Here is an 18,683-nt window from a genome sequence, read left to right on the forward strand (position 1 = left end):
TCTTTCGAATAAATGTATGTTCATATATCAGTTTTATATGAAATTTTTCCAACAAATCAATTTTTAAAAATCTCATAACTAAGCCAAAATTTCATTAAATTTAATTCTGAAAGCTTTTCAATGTTAGTTTTTGATAGGCTAATAAATCTGCATAGTAAATTTAAAATTTAAAAATATTCCATATTTTTTCAACTTTTGGTAATTTTAATGATGTAACCCCTTATAAAAATTTGAAAAAATCGAAAATTTTATATTTCTTCCTAAGATGGCTTGATCGACTCCGCTCTTCATGCTGATCAAGAATATATATGATTTATACGGTTGAAAACGACTCCTTCACTGCGTTTTAAGCTTCTAAAAGAAATTAGAATATCCTGCAAGAGTATAATAATATTAACTTCAAACATTGCCACCGTATAAACTGAAAACGTGATATGTAAAGAGATATTTGTATAAGGAAACAGAATTATTATCTTATTATACATGTTTAAAAGCTCTTCAGATTTAAATCGTCTTGCTCACAGTGCTCCTTTTATTTTTCGTTGGTTATTTATTAAGCTCCTCCATTTCTCTGACTGTCTCGATTTCACGGTGAGTCACTTGTTTCGTGACTTTTGCCGCTCAGCCGCAAAACTTGCCAGCTTTAAAAATGCTGTCTGTCCGTTCTGGTAAAAAACGAACGAAAAAGAGCTTAATGCGCCAAAGTGCCGGCGCCAAGCCAAAGCCATATAAAAAGAGGGACTGCACAGCGCCAAGGGGGGCAGGAGGCGGGGCATCAGACCATAAACTGCAACCATCAACAGCATTGCATTCTTCTCGAAAAAGAGTGGCTGCTGTGGGGCAAACTCGAGTGAGCTCGCTGCTTGAAACAATTGCTTGCGATATCTGCAAAAATTAAGTTTACGCTGACTGGTTTTAAAAAGCTCTTTATGCGCTCAACGCCAACTTTGCTTTTATCTTTTTCCCTGACTGCGTTTATTTCGCGAAAACTTAAGGATTTGCAGCCATAAAATATATTTTGTGTTAACTGAAGGGCCCAGCCAGCATCGCAGTTAATAAGGCAGAAGGGGTAGCAAAAATCTAAATTGAAATCTCCGCAGTAAACTATTTTCCTATTTCCAGCAAACTGGAGAGCAGTTGGCCAACTAAAATTACTCTTGTTTAGCAGGGCATCCCATGCCAATCCCCGGCATCCAACAATTTCTGATTCAGAGCCCCAACAAGTCCTGTCAGCAAAGTCGAGAGACTGCGGCAAACCTCAAGACGCTGCCGCAGAAGCCAGAGAAACTGCCAAATATTTGAAAAGTTGTGCGCTCTCGTGGCGGGAATGTCAAATATTAGGGCCAAGGGGCGGAAGGCAATCAGGAAAAAGCCGGCCCCGAGTAAGGGAAAGTTGCTCATGCAGGACGAAGGACATAAATATTAAAACCTATGAATATTTACGCCCCTGTCGGCTTTGGCAATAATACAAATAAGAGGGGCTTCCTCTCCATAAGCCTTAGCTGCCAAATCGGGCCCATAGCGCCCCGAACGATTCATAATTAAATTACATTATTTATGTCCTGTTGCCAGGAGAATTCATCCGGACAGGAGTCGTCGCAGCCTGTTGTCCGGACTGCGGGCTTTCGCCCCGGAGCTTAAAGCGGCTTACGATTCTCTGTTTGCTGACCAAATAATTGGGGCCATCTTGTCCCCCATTGATTAGCATAATTAACACCGAAAGTCGCTCGGGCGCAGAGCCGCCTGCCAAAAACAAATAACACAAATTCGAGTGCATTCGCACAAACAGTCACAGTCGCAATCACCAGCCCAGAAATGAACTCGTGCGCATTCGAATTTCGAACTGCCAGCCAATTTTCCACCACGGATGAGTTTTCCAAAAATTGAAAATACCCAATGGAATAATGTTTTGACATGGCTATTTATTATGGTACTCACTCAATTGGTTTTGCTACATTTTCGTGTTCATGTCACATTGTTTGGAATTTATGTTATGTTTGCAAACTTTGTCCCATAGAAATTTGATAACTAGTTACTGGTAAAGTCCCAGTAGGAGGAAGTTTATTTAGGTTAGTCTGTATGTACAGATTAAATAAAGGTGTGAGCTTTTTGGTCTTCTGTTCGTATGCTTTAAATATTCCTTTTTAAATTTCATACTTCGTATATTGAAAGAAAATTAATATTGCGAGTTAGCTATTTGTTTAAAGAAACATTTTACAATAAATTATATATCACTTTGTGCTTAAATTCCAAAGAATATTTCGTATAATCATTTTTGAGTTTGTATCGTTTCATATTTTCCCAAAGTCTAAACAGGAAACCATAATTATTTCTCCATTTGTTTTCTCACCTTTTTTCTGCCAGAGTTCATTGCCTTGAAGAATAGTTTTTTAATAATGCTGGGGGGCTGCTGCTTAATGTAAATGCGCTGCCGCCTTGCTTTTGTTTCGAATTTCATTCGATTTTTGAGTGTCGCGTTGGCTTCACACCTGCCGCACAGGTGTGACATCGTCTGGCCGTCTAGACGCCTCTCCCCCTGCCTCAAATTTCCTGGCTCAATTGCCACTTGGCCGCATTCAATAAATCGTACATGGGGGAAAACATTAGGCCAATGCTTTTTTTAAAGCCAAGTTCGTCGAACGCTTTGGCAATGGCAATGGAATTCAATTAGAGAGGGATGTATAAATTGGGTTCCAGGTCGCGGTTCCCTCGAATTCCTCCTCTAGAAATGACCGCAGAAATGGGGAAGAAGAGAGGAAGCCGGGGAAATGGCGAAATAAATAAAAATGCGAAACGGAAGCTGGCAACGAGAATGGAAGCAACAATGGCCGAGCCGCCATCGCCTTTTAGCTGCCCTTTGTTTATTTGTTTCGCATTTCGAAGAGCGAACAATTCAATAATCAAAAGAAGTATGAAAATTAATACAAAAGGTCTGCGGTCACTCCCGCCCGCGTCTTTTCCACAGATGATTCACGTCTGCGGTGGCTGTGGGAAAATGGGGAAAATTCTTTGCTGCCTATGCCTGACGGGTCCTGAAAACGTTCGTTTGGCGGTTTCTTTTCCCGCCGCCCTCTCTCCCTCTCTGACTCTGTTTTTATTCGCTCTGTTATTTTCCTTCTTTTTTGTTGCCGCATTGTTTCATTGTTTAAAAATTTTCCTTGGAAATTGTAACAACTGTGACCATCATTAGGGCGACATGTGCGTGTGGTAAGGTCTTTGTGTGCAGAAACGCTGAAAGGAAGAAGATGTCGTGCCCGCAGGACACAGCTTTTATGAGAATTTAAATTCAGACTTTAAGGCACTGCCATTTGCACTTTATAAATACAGCTGAGTAATGAATTTTTCGCATTTTTCTTTTTCTCTCCCCGTCTCTCCAGGCGACAATCAGAGGAGCAGTAAATACAATCCAGCAGCCCACAGAGATTTATTGAAAGAGATACCCAAGTACAAGGCATAAAAGTCAATGACCACATCAACTGGCGGCCGCAAGCATCATTTTTATTAAGCATACGCCCCCACATAAATTAGTAATCAGGCGGCGACGACGACTACGACTACGGGGCAGCTAACCGCAGGCGAAACTAATAAGACGACTTATTTTTATTGAAATTATGATTAATGATGAGTTCGGCGCAGTAAATCGCGGCACCGACACGGTGGCGTATACGCAATGATGCTGAGGGTCGCAATGACCGCAATGGGCTGGGGTTGCTCATACGCCGCGTCGGCCTGCTTTAGCTATTGAAAGACCTGCTTGATGGCTTCACCCGGCCTGGACTGGCAACGCCAACAGAGCCACCACCACCAGCTCCAGCACCACCACCACCAGAGTCACACTCACCCCGTGATCCACCAGAAACTGATCTCCACCGCCACGCTGACTCTGTTCGTCCTCTTCCTGAGCAGCTGGATAGCCTATGGAGCGGCCAAGGCCACCGTGGCTGCTCCGCTCCTGGAAAGCGAGACGGAGCCGTCGCCATCGCAGTCACAGGACTTTAACAGCAGCACCGCATTCCTAGGGGCCATAGCCTCGGCCTCAGGTTTAGGCTCGGGACTGGGATCACTGTCGCCCATGAACAGCAGTCCAATTGCCATAGTCTCGTATCAGGGCATCACCAGCACTAATTTGGGTGACAGTAATACGACATTGGTGCCCCTCTCAGATACTCCCCTGCTCCTGGAGGAATTCGCCGCTGGGGAGTTTGTGCTGCCTCCCCTGCAGTCCATATTCGTGAGCATCGTCCTGCTGATCGTCATCCTGGGCACAGTGGTCGGCAATGTCCTCGTCTGCATAGCCGTCTGCATGGTCCGCAAGCTGAGGAGACCCTGCAATTACCTGCTCGTCTCATTGGCGCTCTCCGATTTGTGTGTGGCCCTGTTGGTCATGCCCATGGCCCTGCTGTACGAGGTGCTGGAGAAGTGGAACTTTGGGCCGCTGCTGTGCGACATCTGGGTATCCTTCGACGTGCTCTGCTGCACCGCCTCAATACTAAATCTCTGCGCCATATCGGTGGATCGCTATCTAGCCATAACGAAGCCCCTGGAGTATGGAGTCAAGCGAACACCTCGCCGGATGATGCTGTGCGTGGGCGTAGTTTGGCTAGCAGCTGCCTGTATCTCATTGCCTCCGCTCCTGATCCTCGGAAACGAGCACGAGGACGAGGATGGCCAGCCCATTTGCACGGTGTGCCAGAATTTCGCATATCAGATCTACGCCACACTGGGCTCCTTCTACATACCGCTGTCGGTGATGCTGTTTGTCTACTACCAGATCTTCAGAGCGGCGCGAAGGATTGTGCTAGAGGAGAAACGTGCCCAGACGCATCTACAGCAGGCCCTCAATGGAACCGGCTCACCCACGGCACCGCAGGCTCCGCCCTTGGGTCACACAGAACTGGGCGGTAATGGCCAGCGGCATAGCAGCGTGGGTAACACCTCGCTGACATACTCCACCTGTGGCGGATTGAGCAGTGGCGGCGGTGGAGCCTTGGGTGTCGGCGTGAGTGGCGGCCATCATGGCAGCGGCGGAGGGGTGAGCGGATCCACTGGACTCCTGGGATCACCACACCACAAGAAGCTGCGCTTCCAGCTAGCCAAGGAGAAGAAGGCCTCCACCACACTGGGCATCATCATGTCCGCCTTCACCGTCTGCTGGCTGCCCTTCTTCATCCTGGCCCTCATTCGTCCTTTCGAGACAATGCATGTCCCGGCATCGCTCTCCTCCCTCTTCCTCTGGCTGGGCTACGCCAACTCCCTGCTAAATCCCATCATCTATGCCACCCTCAATCGGGACTTTCGCAAGCCCTTCCAGGAGATCCTCTACTTCCGCTGCTCCAGCCTCAATACGATGATGCGAGAGAACTACTACCAGGATCAGTATGGAGAGCCGCCATCCCAGCGGGTGATGCTGGGCGATGAGAGGCATGGAGCCAGGGAGAGCTTCCTCTAGGCAACTGCATCGGATAGCAGTCGGGAAAAGCGAATCTGAGGATGTCAATGCTAGTCGCAGGATCTTCCCCTTGGTATTCGGAAGAACAGTTCGGCCACGTAGGATCCCTAGTCTAACCTAAGCGTACATTGAGGGGTTAAAAGCTAATAGTAAAGCCAGAAAAAGTGTAATTTCCTGTCAGGGTTGAAGGTAATCCCTGGAAAAGCTTTAATATGTTATTGTCAGGGCAAAATTTCTATTATTTATTTACTTTTTATTATGATCAAACTGTACGAACTACAAGTGTTCACTACATTTCATTAAGAAATTTTAGCAGCTTACAAGATATTAAATTTGCCATTTGGATCATAGATCGGCATATTTAAGTAGTTCGAAAGCCGAAGAAGAAGGCCGCATCTTCACGAAGCGAGAGAGGAACGTGTTTATGGCCTATGTACATTGCCCAGGAGAAAATATATATCAAGAGCAATCCAAGGACTACCTTCCATCTCCCCCTCTCAATTAAGAACCCCCCCTCAGAACACCCACACATACACTCACATGGATATTTGTATGAAGTAGCGATAGTAGTGCGTATCTCTGTATATGTGCACACCACATCCCTGGCATTCGCAATAAGTGCGACATGTAGACGACTCCTCTAAATGTAACTTGTTGTTGTAATTTTAAATGTAGAACTAAGCAATCAGAGTGGTGTACACCACACACACACCATACACAAGTATAACACTCACAAAACCAAAAACATACACACACACACACGGTTGTAACTGTGACAGGTTTCTACGGTTCCTTTTATGTTTCGAAAACAATCAGCACCGGATATGAGACACAATCGTTATCGAATCTATATTGATACCCCCGAAAGAGGAAAACCACCATTTCCCCATTTGCCCCAAACAAAAGAAACTAAAGAAAAGGAAAATTTGCCAGCGTAGTTAGTTGATTTGCGATACTCAAACTGAGCCAAATATTAAATTTACAAGCTGCGAAGAGCAGACCATTAAGCCTACTGATTAACCTAGATATACTTATGTTCGTGCAAGAAGCTATTCACTGTAAATACCTAGCCAGGACACTCGAAGGTCCTGCGGCCCTGTCTATAATGATATATATATATATTATATATAATGATATAGGAAACGTAGCGTATATATGTATGTATGTGTACACTGTGCGGCTCAAGCTCAAGTGAGATGAACTAAATTGTATTTTGTAACTTTCTGCATTAGTCTTTCGTTGTATTTTGTATGAAAAGTCACGCCTCTCTGTGATACCAAACATTAAGCATTACTTTTATGTTTAGATCGAAGCTGCATCAAACGTAATACACACATACCTATACATATAGATATAGTCGACTAAGTGTGCATGTTTTTATTGTATATGTATGTAGCACTCCGCGAAGTGCACTATGATATTCGAAACAAACAAACAAACCAACAATCGATTGAAAAACTGAGCTCCTCCGCCAACAGAGGCGAGAGATAAACTATCAAACTATTTACATAACCAACACTCACCTAGAACACACACCCAGAACACACATACAAATCCAGACACCGCACACAATCATCGCCCACACATGAGAATGAAATTGAAATCGAGTATGGAAATTGAAAACGCAAATGAAAAACAAACAAACAAAACACGGCAAACGAGCATGACAAAACTAAGCGCAGCTAATTATATTCAAACCGAACTAAAGTTCATAACAAAAACAAACATCAAATATTATAATTAAAAACAAAACACAAGTAATTGAGAATAACATACGAATAAAAACTACAAAACACTTTCCGAGTGAAGCTTACAAAACTGCAAAAAAATAAACTGCATTTGAAAACTGTTTTCTTGAAAAACGTGCGGAAATTAAGGCATCAAATAAAAGGCAAAATCTATAAATGTATCATTACCGATTACTGTATTTTATGTGTTGGAAACAGGTAAAAAAAATGTTTTAAATGGCTTAAAGGTAGGTATCAAAATTGAAATTTATACATCCACAAATCTTGGAATTTCTTGAATTAACTATTTATCAGAGTAAATAAATTAAGAGGATTTTTTATACCATTGTTTTTGCGAATAATGGCTTAACCTCCAGGTAAAAGCTTTGAACTAATACTGTAAAGTGCACTACGGTGCAGGTTCTAGAACTTTTTACTCTTAAACATTGGAAATTGAATTCAAATCCTACAAAAGCGAATTGCAGCAGCTGCTGGCAGCTGAATGTCAAACTCAATGCACAATTTAACAGACTGCTGGCAGCGAAAGAAAACATCGCGCTCAGTGCGAGTGACAAGTTGGGCAAACGTGCAAAATGCCCGGAAACGGAAGCTGAAACTGTAGCCGGAGCAAAAGCAGAAGCTGAAGCTGAAGGGAACGGGGGAGAGGGGAAAGGGAAAAAGCGAAAGCGACGCCAACATGGCGTGCATATCAAAAGGCAAACACAACTAACAAACATCTGCGGCGGAAGCTCACGAATTGTTCGCTACTCTGTATGCAAATATCTGCACATTTTCTACCATTACTATTCCTATTTCACTTTTTGCCAGGCATAAACAAGGAGCATGGCGCAAGGCTTCGAGGCGAGGATTCTAAGCAGCCGAGATTCCAGGAAGCACCAACCGTAGAAAGGCACTCGAAAAAGGGTATGACAATGACAAAGTGATGCGGATCTGACGGCGCCAGTAGCAGAATCTGTTACATCACTGGAAGAAAATATTGGTACATATAATTATAATCCCATAATATATTAAATATCCGAAGCAAAATCTGTAATATTTAAACCGGAATCATACCTCAATTTTCAAGATTTTTCCAACCTTCTTAATAATTTTTTACAGAATTTTTCCTCCGTGTTCCTAAAGTTCCTGCTTCTGGCTGCCTGCTGATAAATGATGATTTTACGCCCTCTTCTCTGCACTACAAACTACATGCTGGGATGCCACTTTATGAGCCAGCCAAAAAAAAAAAAGACTCACACACACCGAGCACACAGGGCTACGCCTTCCGCCTCGGATGTCGACGGGGATATGTGTTCTCGGTTCGCCTTTGCCTTTCTCCTAAGCGGATTTTTGTATTCAAATAGCTTCGTCCTTCTTCCCCGAAAAAAAAGCTGACGACTGCAGCGAAATTCCTGCAGCCAGCGAGCGTAAAATTTATAGTAGCGTCACCAGTACTAAAGTCTGCAGTTTTACGAGCACTTTTTTCTATTAGCCGTTTTCGTGACACTAATGCGACGTTTATGAAACATCTCAAATCGGCATGAGCTGCGGCCATGTCCTTGAGAAGTTTTCAGCTTCAGCCTTTGGGGAAGGCACCGCCTGCAGTTGTCAGGCTCATGGCCGTGAAGTGTTAACAAGCACTCGCCACATAAATCAGCAGACAGCAGGAGACAGGTCCTGGGTCCCGAACAGGACCCTTTCTGGACATTCCTAAGAGAAACAATAGAAAAAAAAAATGAAACGATGGCGAAAAGGCAACGGCACGTAACAAAAAACCCCAATTGAGCTCAATTTCCTGTGAGTGGCACTCTCCACTTTCCGCCAGTGAAAAGGCCGCCAAAGTGACTACTTACGAGGACTAGATTTGTATCGATAGCGCAATCGAAAATCGATGACCCCTCCCCAGCAGCCAAATGTCAATGCTGCAAGGTAATACGACAAATTTCCAAATGTATTTGCCACAAAAAATAAAAAAAAAAAACGAGCTCGAATTTCAGCAAATGACTTTCGGTCCAATGGATGGCGGCTGCTGATGATGCCTCTTAGATCTTAGATGTTAAATTTAATAAATATCAAAGCAGCAGCTCGTTGAAATGGCAATTTAATATTTTGTGTGGGTATTAAATGGCTCAAGAAGCAGCAATACGCAATTTAATAAAGTTACAGTTGCAGGATTCGCTCACATTTTATTTACTTTCGTGACAAAAAGGCCGCAGAAGAGCAGAATGAATTTATTGCGTTCAGAAAATAAGTGCTGCGGCTTTGAGTAAACGAAAGTGCAATTATATTTAAAGCAAACATTGTTGTTTACTCAATGCGTATATGCAAGGTAGGTTAAATTATTTCGAACACCTTGAAAAATATAATGGTATTGATTATTATTATTATGTTTTCTTAATTTAATATTTAGACTGTGAATTTATTCTTAATTTATCATACGATTCAGTGTGAGAAGCAAATGGGAATATTTACAACCCATGGGGATTAAAACTTCTCAAATTTATATTACATTATTTACTATTCTTACAAAACACGCAAAAAGCAGAACACATTCGTTTGGGTAAGAAGACACGTGTGGTTGGGTGACTTTTATTAAAACTTGCCGACATTTAATTCCAGGCCAACATTGTTAACACGGCTTGTGAGCAAATATTGCGTATCCGCCGGGTAAGCCAGAGGTGCCGACAGCCCGAAAGTATGCAACACGCACACCTCGCCACTGTCGAAATGTATTCAAAACAAATTATGTAAATTATTTTGAGCGCTAACAACTCCATTTCAACATTATGCGATAGGAATCTGCACTCTTCCCCTCGTTCTCCCTTTCCCCCTGCATTGTTATAATTGTGGAAAATGTTTTATTAAATGCCGTCCTGCGGGCTTGCGTCACTGGGGCAAAATGAAGAAAGCACAGGAAAAAGTGAGCCCGAATGTCTGAGAATTTGTACAAAATTAAGTTGATTAAATGGACTTAGCAGCGCGATTACACGCAAGGCTGCCCGGGTTGGCTGGCTGTTTGTGAAATTCTCACTGCGTGCGGACCGCTTTTCTTTTCGGGTTTCCTAACACCCACACACACACAGCGAACACACCTACCCGCAGATACCCGCACACTCACACACATTTGGCAAACATTTTTCATTCCTTCTTGGAATCCATTGCTGTCGCTTTATCGAGAGGAGGTTGGTTGGCCAAGGCGAAACTAAGGCGAAACTTTGACCATTGAAATCTCGGTCTCCTGGGAGCAGTCCGCCTTAGTCTCGTTAAATGCCGCATGATTAACGCTTTGCTCCGCAAGACAATTGATAAAGAATGGAACGGAGACGGGCTCTCAAGGAGCTTTAAGCCGTGTCGGCCATCAAAGGGAATTACAATCCACGGCCAGCCAGCGACTGCAAACAATGGAATGGAGAGTGCAGCCAAAGCAAAAGGGTACACGTCGACAGGCGTTTCCCTAAACTGGATAAGGCTAAAGGCTTCCTGATTCCCCTTGTTATATGTAGTTCTTGGAAAATACAAGGAATTGCTTCAAGTTTCGATTCAGCTTAGCGTGTCAAGCTGATTCTGCGAACAAGATTTTTCAAAAATTACCAAGGATGGCTGCGACTTTTTCTGGAATTTGAACTTTATTACCTTTTCTTAGGAAACTGTTGAATAAGACTTTCTCGGGAAATATTAGTGTCACAAGAAGCAGCTTTATACATACAAATATTTTAAAAAGACTTTAACAAGAAACAAGAAAAATAAACTAATTTCGGTAAGCCAAGACAACATAAATAAAACAATAAATATTGTTATTCTTTGAAATTAAATATCTCATAACTCAGTCAAAAACGCATTAATTTTAATTCGGAAACTATTCTTATGTTAGTTTTTATTTAACTAATATATCTGCATACTAAATTTTTAAATTTACAAAAATTAAAATTTTGACAATTTTTGAAAGATTTAATGATGTAACCCCTTATAAAATTTTGAAATTTTTTTTTTTCTTCGTAAGATTGCTAGATCGATTCGGCTGTTAATCCTCATCAAGAATATATATGATTTATAAGGTCGGAAATGACTCGTTCAGTTAGAAATATCATGCAAGGATGTAAAAAACTGTGGCCGCGCTAAGAGCTTTAGAAATGTTAAAAAAATATATTTTAAATCTCCAAATACTCTCTTATTTTTAAAGGGCATACAACTAGTTTTCCTTCTTTAGTTTTTTGATTTTTCCTCTTCTCTTCCGTTTTGACAATTAAGGTCTGTGCGGCTTTGCTGAAAGCGGAAACGCTCGAGCAGCGATAGAAAAGCAAAGCATTTAATGCAGAACTCACATTGTTGCTGGCATCGTTGAGGCTTTTTGTTTTTTGTTCGTTGCCCAAAAAAAAAAACAAAAATTACAAAGCTGGGAATCCCTGAAAAAAAAAGAAACCGTACAGTGAGGCCATGCTGCGATGGCTGCTGCAAGCATTCGAAATGATTAATGGGCTCCTGCAGAAAGCAGCGGCATTAATGGGCGGTCAGCGAGGCGTTCTCAGCGACAGCTAGTGGCTTCATTTTGTTTTTTTCCCCTGTTTCCGCCGCCATTTCCCGTTTCCCTTTTCATTTTCCAGCACCGGTTGCCACCACGCTTTCCATCACGTACTCGTACACTCCTAAAAAGCCGCGAAAGATTGCAGCACGTCTGGCTAAAAAATCCTGTTCGCCAATCAGCGCCTGGCCCATAAATTAACACGGCGCATGATTAATATTAAGTATTACACAATCTAATGGCCCGCCCGTGAGCAATTGGCAGTGCTCGAGCCGTGCTCGCAGTGTACGATCTTAATTTGGCGGGTTGCCCACGCTTAAATCTTTATTAATATGCACGGTCGGAGACCGGAGGATTTTGTGCAGCTCGTCTCATCCGAGCGAGAGCCGGGTGAAAAATGGATTCCATTAGCGCCAGCAAATTTTCTTGCTTGTCCCGGGAAACAGCCCAAAAAAGTAGAGGAAAGCGAACAACAAAAAACAGTGGACAACTGCATTGATTTTGTAGCACGTGGCATGTTCTGCCCGCCTGTCATTTATGTTAATGGTCGAACCGAATTGGCATTAGGCTGTTGCCCAAACTCACGCCCATCTATATGTATTGAACACTGATGGAATGGGGCAGGGAGCGCTTGTCAGTTATATTTTATATTCAAAAAATTCGTATATTTAAACCAAAAATCTGAATATTTTTGCAGACTACCCATTCACATGTCAATCACTTTAACGAACTGAAAACTGAATAACATGCGTGGAAAATTCGTAAAAATAGTTTTTATTTATATTTATATCCATGCCGATAATCTTATCGAAATGATTGCCAATTTGACACTTAATCTTTTAGTATAATTTTCGAGTTTTTGATAAATGATCGCTAAAAATTTCGTTAATGTTGAAATCGCTGGGAAAGCTGTCAATTTATTGTTTACACAATTCAACAAGATAAATAGTCGCTGGCACCGATGTTTGATGGACCATCCGGGGTGTTTTCCAGTGTCGATGGACAGGTTCCACATAGCGAATCCCAAAGATCTCATGGATCACATGGATCACATAGCTCACATGGCTCACACAACTCGAATGGATACATGAAGGACACCTCCGATGATCTTGGCGCCAGTCACGAAGGTCATGATCAGGGTCACGGGGCTAGCAGCCATAGGCACCACGGAGATGGAGACGGTATGTCGATGGCCTTTCACGGGGGCAGTACGGAGACCATTCTGTTCAACTTCTGGCGCACCCAGTCCGCGTCGGCCTTGGGTTTGTCCTGCCTACTGGTTTTTGTCGTGGCCGTACTCTATGAAGGCTTGAAGTTCTATAGGGAGTGGCTGTTTCAGAGGAACCGTGAAAAGAGATTGGACGCCGGCAGGGATCATTATGGCCACCCGAGGCACCATAGAGAGCAGAACTACGCCTACAAACCACCGACGTACTCTTTTAGGCTACCACTCCCACAGTCGCAGCATCATCCACAGTCACATTCTCATCCACAGTCACATTCTCATGCACAGCCACATTCTCATGCACAGTCACACTCTCATCCACAGTCACACTCTCATCCACAATCACATACTCATCCACAACCACATTCTCATCCACAACCACATACTCATCCACAGCCACCGGCTCATCCACAACCACATTCTCATCCTCAGTCACCGGCTCATCCACAGCCACAGCAGCAGCACCAGCAAGGTTAGATATTTGATTAACCTTCATTCAAAGTTTAACCATGTTGTATTTACGTAGCTCAGGTCCAGATGTACGCATATCGTCAAGTGTCTTCCTCGATGCCGCCTCATCAGCATAGCGATTCTATTGGCCCTCTGTCAGCGCAGTCCTCACAGTCAATGCCGCCAATGCATCACCGCCACATGACGCATTCTATTGGCTCTCCGTCAGATCAGTCGTCTCATATAATGCCACAACATCACCATCACATGCCGCATTCTATGGGCCCTCCCTTACCGCTGTCCTCACAGATGATGCCACAGCCTCACCATAACATGCAGCATTCTATGGGCCCTCCGTCAGCACAGTCCTCACAGATAATGCCCCAGCAACATCACTTGCCGCATGGACCGGGTCATCATCACATACAGCAGGAGGAAGATCCTGAAGCTAGAAAAAAAGTGCCTTGGCGTCGACGCTGGTGCTCCCGGCTGCATCTCATCCAGACCTTACTGCACGTCCTGCAGGTGCTCATATCCTTCCTGCTAATGCTCGTCTTTATGACTTTCAACGTGTGGCTGGGCCTGGCTGTCCTTTTGGGCGCCGGTGTCGGCTACTATATATTTGGTGCCTTCAGCAACAGAATTAATGAGCACTGCAACTGAGATAAGCCGGACATATCCGAAACGAACCGAAATGATGAGCTGTCTGGTCCTGGCTAATGTGCTTTTCTAATTAAAGCAAGTTGTAAAAATCATAATGGCTGGGGTGCCCGGCCTAATTGTTAATGTTTATGGCTCGTAAAACAATGAATGCAGGCAGCATTCGCATCTTTTGCTGGACGAATAACAACGGGGCATCTGCAGAATTTTCCCTTTTTGTCTGCCAACGGACAACTGGGCGTATGAGCAATTTAGCTGGCCAAGGCAACTGGAAAACGTCGAAGAAGGGTATGATGAGAACGTAAAATTTACGATCAACTTGAATCTTTCCTAAAGACTGAAAATCGTAATAAAATTAAAAAATCAAATAAAAAATCATTAATATATTTAATATAAATCAAATTATAAGCGTTTACCATTGTATCTCATTTGAACTGTGTGTCAAAAAATATGTTATTTAATTTCATCGCTTTGCTTCTATGTATATCTAAGCGTATCTAGGAGTCGTTAAAACATTTGCTGGAAGTTTTACGCGTTATTCGGATATTTTTGTATCTGTAGGTTTATGGGACCACCCGCATTTACGAGGGTGCCCGCATTTTTCCCTGCCAGTGTGTCCTGCGTACTTGGGTCTGAGTTTGAATGCTCAGGTGAGCCAAAGAGCTAAGGATGCTGCTTATTTGGCCGTGTCTGGCACTTTCATTACACCGTAATTATGAGGGCGATAAAGCAGCCTCCTGTCCTGTTTACTTTTTGCGGCACAGGAAAACATGGAAACATTAAAGCGGACACGGACATGAACACGGCCGAGGAAATGGATATGGAAATGGATGAACTGGCGGTCGGCAGTCGCCATTGTTGGCCAGTTATCGGCGCTTCCACATTCAATTAATATTTTAATAAGCTGACTTTACGCCGTTTTCCGGACGGATAACGCCATTCGGCTTTTGCACGGCCCAAAGCGCACGATGGCTCAGAGGATGCCGGCCAGAAGTCGTTGACGATTCGGCGAAGGCAAATGTGGCCTTAATAATTTATCCGCACATGTCCGTATGAGCTCGTTTGCAAGTCTCTTGAGGTTTGGGCTCTCACCAAGTGCATGGTCGACAGCGGAACCGGAAATGCGTCGATGCATAACAGTTGTATTACAAGTGGTAAGGGGATGAGGATGCTTCAGAAACCTAGCGAGGTTTCAAGGTATTTTCCTTGCGTTGAAAATAATTTAAACCCTACATTCTCTCCCTGGTTGTTACTTATTGCAGATGATAAGTAAGAACCGAAATAGCTATTCCAGGAACCGAATTGAGTGTAGAAGCTGTGCTAAGCCAAGCCACCTTTAACGGCCATGCCAAAAAATAAATTAAACGAAATTGCTTCCGAGAAAAGCGTGGTTTATGTTGAGGAATGCCAGTTGGTTAACGAGAAGTGGTCAGGTGTACAGGCTGAGCGGAGAAGCCCATATCATTGTAGTGGGCAGGCATGTAGGTGTAAAAGGTGGCCCTCATCCCCGGGGTACACATCTGCGGCCTCATAGCCAAGTAGAAGACACGGCACACCTCCATTAATGAATCTGCAAAGCGCTTTGTCTGCCGCTTCCTTAGGCACTGGACCGCGTTCTGAAACTTCTCAGGATTTCGGAGGCTGGCATCGGCATCGATTCGTGGGACTCGAGCTAGGTTCCCCCGCATCAAAGCCATCATTTTGTCTATTATTACCTTGCTCTCACGGAAGCTCTCATAGCGTTCTCTTCGCGAGTAACGTTTTCCATATCGTTGACAGATCCACTCGATGAGATACGGCGCCGCATGGACATTGGGTAGAGTGGGCAAGACATATCGCTTGTCCTTGGCCACTTGCCGCAGACCCAAGCGTAGCATCTCCTTCATCAAGGGAAGGTTGTCGGAATCATAGAACTCCTGGCCAAAGTGCAAGCGGTGACTGCCTCGAGCGGCTTTCTCAGCCGCCTTTCTTTGCTGCATCTTTTTAAGCTCCTTGTGGAAGGTCTTTACATCCTCCGCAAAGACCCTTTTTGCAGCCTTATCCACCAGTGTGTCTATGGAACCCTCCATCTCCTCGCCACTCAAGGCGGCACTTAGGTACTGGACATCATCGTCGATGGCCCTCACAAAGGCCTCTTTTAGCCTCATTCGCTCCTCATCGGAGCGAGTCCTATACAGCGAGCCAAACAAGTCACGGTAGTTGAACTTCACCGTATTGCTGCCCGGAGGCCCCAGCTCTACAAGCTTGCGAACGTGACCAGGATGTAAGGAGGGATCTTGATTCCAGTTGGAACCATGATCTCTCCCCACATCCTCGACACTGCCGCACAAATGCAGGAACTGCATTAAACTGCTGGGACGACGATCTTTCATAGTCCTGGATTTGGATTCTAGGGCATCAAAATCGGGATCGTAAGTGTGACACTTGGCGCACTCTGGAGGCTCGAGCTGGAAATCTGGACAATTTGGTACAACGGGTCTGTCGCCCTTCAGCAACTTGACCATTATGTCCCTGAAATCTGATTTTAATTTAGGAGGTGGTATCGTTTTACGTGAATGTCCTCTGGATTTGGAACTAGACCTGGATATCGATTTGGATCTCGACTTGGATTTGGAGCTGCTGTTTGATCTGGATCTGGATCTAGATCTGGATCTGACCTTTCGTTCTGCTCCACCTTTGGACCGGTTTCTGTTGCTGGAACGCCTCCTACTTCTCCTTCTAAGTGGAAGAGTTATTGGGTCCGTTTCAACCTCTCCCATACACTTCTCGTCCCTCATTTGATCACATTTGTAGGTTTCCGGGATAAGAAATGGGTATCCTTTTGGAAAATAATTGCCGCCGGCAAAGAGGTGCTTTCGAGTAGTAGCCAGTCGTGATCTGGCTGCCAAATCTCGGAAACGCTTTAAGTAGGCGGCACTCATCTCCTCCAGCTCCTGAATAACTAGTTTTCGCCTCCGCTGCTCCGCACCATTCTTGGACATGAGAAGCTCTTCGCACCTTTTCTTCTTTAGCAGATCAAGTTTAATTTTTAGGGATTTTTCCATCTCCCGGATTTTCTGATGATGGGTACACAAGGACTCTACATCGGCGGGAGGCAGTGAAGCGGCCTCGAATGATTTGAAGATGCTGTTGATCTCCTCGGTGACAATGGACCTGACTACCCGTTTGGCCGTGCTCAAGGTATAGCTGCCAAACCATCGAGAATGCATGGAAGAGGAAGGGATCGGCTTGGAGTCCTTCAGTTGGAAGAGAAAGGCTGGACGACTCGGATGACCGGAAAGCAGGCTTGAAGAATTCCTCATCCTGTTGCCCAGATTGGGTTCTTGTTCTTGAAAGTACATAGCCAAGGGTCCCTGATGCTTGGCCCTTTTAGCAAGCTCCCTCTGGCGCTCCTCCTTCCTTTCCCTTTTTATCCTTAGTCTTCGTTGTCTGATGGCCTCGGCTTTGTCCCGATCCGCCTGAGAGGCATGCGGCAATGGTAACCAACGATCAAGCTCTTTGAGAGTTGGATTAAGGTCCAGCCAGAAGATGGACGACATTATGATCTGCTCATTTATATTGTATGAACTGCCGTGATTGGGTGACTTGTAGCACAATTCCATGAGGAACCAGAGAAAGGCGAGGTCATTGCCCTGACTGAGTTGTATTAGTAGGCGCAGTGTATCCCATGCGGGTATTGGGTTGAATCCCATTCGTTTCAATACCTTGGTGACACTCGAGGCCGTATTTTGGTCTATATCGTCCCTCAGACATTCGGACACCGATTGGGCCGCCTTCATTTGAATCTGGGATAATCCACGATACCAACCGGTCTTGTCCTGAGACAACTTGACCTTCTCCAACGAAGACAGAAGCTCTTGATTGAGACGCGTGGAGCGATCTCGCACATCCTGTCCGTGGAAACTAGGCAGACGCATATTAATTTCAGATATAAGTTTCAATTTGGTTGAAGCAAACAAACGTAAAATGCCACTATTGAAAATTAAATTTAAATTTTGGCAGCGTTGTAAAAGTGTGATGTGTTTAAGGAAATATAGAAATTTTCGTTTGGAAAAAATGTAGATTTTAAAAATTACAGTACTTAAACTATAAATTAAAAACTTTAATTTAAGTCTGTGCCCTAGAAACTGTCACAGCAACATTAATTGCTGGTCTTAAATATTTTTGGGAAACCGTCTCTCTGCCGCCAGATTAGGCCATGATCCACTCAAGTGTTTTCATCTGCCAGTGTTGGCTAAGCACTGCCACCATCGTCGACCAAAGATAAATGATTTTGCTGGCGTTTTATTTGGGGCCAGTCCGAGTGACGCCTCATCCGTATGGGGACCACACACCGCGCTCACACATCTGAGATTCGTCACACGGCGGCTGGTCCTTGGTATTAATGTCCCTGCGAAAATGGCCAAAATGCTATAAATTGCCTTCGCGTGCGAGTGTGTCGGCAAAGTGTTTGTGTCACAGTATCGTCCTTTATTGTTGCGGGCGCCGAGATTTTCGGAGGCAGAACTGATGCTCCTGCTGCTGCTTAGGGGGGCTACGAGTATATCATTAATTTATTAGCAAACCAAATAGGAATGTTTTTGCTTTCACGCACGCCCTGGCACACACGTGTTTTCCTTCGCCTATCCCCCCGCTCAAGGACTTGCTGTGTTT

The 18,683-nt window shown here is 44.2% G+C and overlaps 3 protein-coding genes across 4 annotated transcripts in view; 2 read left to right on the forward strand and 1 right to left on the reverse strand.

Annotated features, from left to right (window-relative positions):
- 5-HT7 (5-hydroxytryptamine receptor 7) overlaps positions 1-7,358 on the forward strand; it is a 58,925-nt gene extending 51,567 nt beyond the window's left edge. Inside the window, exon 3 of the mRNA XM_086840609.1 lies at positions 3,378-7,358. Within this exon, the coding sequence (XP_086696735.1) occupies positions 3,758-5,449 (1,692 nt within the window). The 5' untranslated portion in view covers positions 3,378-3,757 and the 3' untranslated portion in view covers positions 5,450-7,358. The remainder of the gene's footprint in view (positions 1-3,377) is intronic.
- Positions 7,359-8,909: 1,551 nt separating this feature from the next.
- Positions 8,910-14,455, forward strand: Ctr1C (Copper transporter 1C). 2 transcript variants are annotated; one of them, XM_020955914.2, is made up of 2 exons: positions 8,910-13,392; positions 13,452-14,455. In XM_020955914.2, exons 1-2 carry the CDS (start codon positions 13,075-13,077, stop codon positions 14,031-14,033), a joined length of 900 nt encoding a protein of 299 aa, XP_020811573.2. In that variant the 5' UTR covers positions 8,910-13,074; the 3' UTR covers positions 14,034-14,455. The 2 variants fall into 2 exon arrangements, with proteins under 2 accessions (XP_020811573.2, XP_020811572.2); XM_020955913.2 differs by having other exon boundaries at positions 12,293-13,392; positions 13,447-14,455.
- Positions 14,456-15,404: 949 nt separating this feature from the next.
- LOC110186641 (uncharacterized) lies at positions 15,405-18,059 on the reverse strand. Its single transcript, XM_020955901.2, has one exon. It carries the CDS (start codon positions 17,945-17,947, stop codon positions 15,446-15,448), a length of 2,502 nt encoding a protein of 833 aa, XP_020811560.2. The 5' UTR covers positions 17,948-18,059; the 3' UTR covers positions 15,405-15,445.
- Positions 18,060-18,683: the final 624 nt, after the last annotated feature.

Source organism: Drosophila serrata, unplaced genomic scaffold (genome assembly GCF_035046125.1).
Source record: "Drosophila serrata isolate PLE 108 unplaced genomic scaffold, ASM3504612v1 contig_382, whole genome shotgun sequence".
Classification (NCBI taxonomy): Eukaryota; Metazoa; Arthropoda; class Insecta; order Diptera; family Drosophilidae; genus Drosophila; species Drosophila serrata.

Excerpts from the sequence above, each read along its gene's own strand:
- Ctr1C (XM_020955913.2), top strand. The coding sequence starts at position 12,657 with ATGTTTGATGGACCATCCGGGGTGTTTTCCAGTGTCGATGGACAGGTT. Across the intron at positions 13,393-13,446 it reads ACAGCAGCAGCACCAGCAAG|CTCAGGTCCAGATGTACGCA; the intron begins GTTAGATATTTG and ends GTATTTACGTAG.
- LOC110186641 (XM_020955901.2), bottom strand. The coding sequence starts at position 17,947 with ATGCGTCTGCCTAGTTTCCACGGACAGGATGTGCGAGATCGCTCCACG.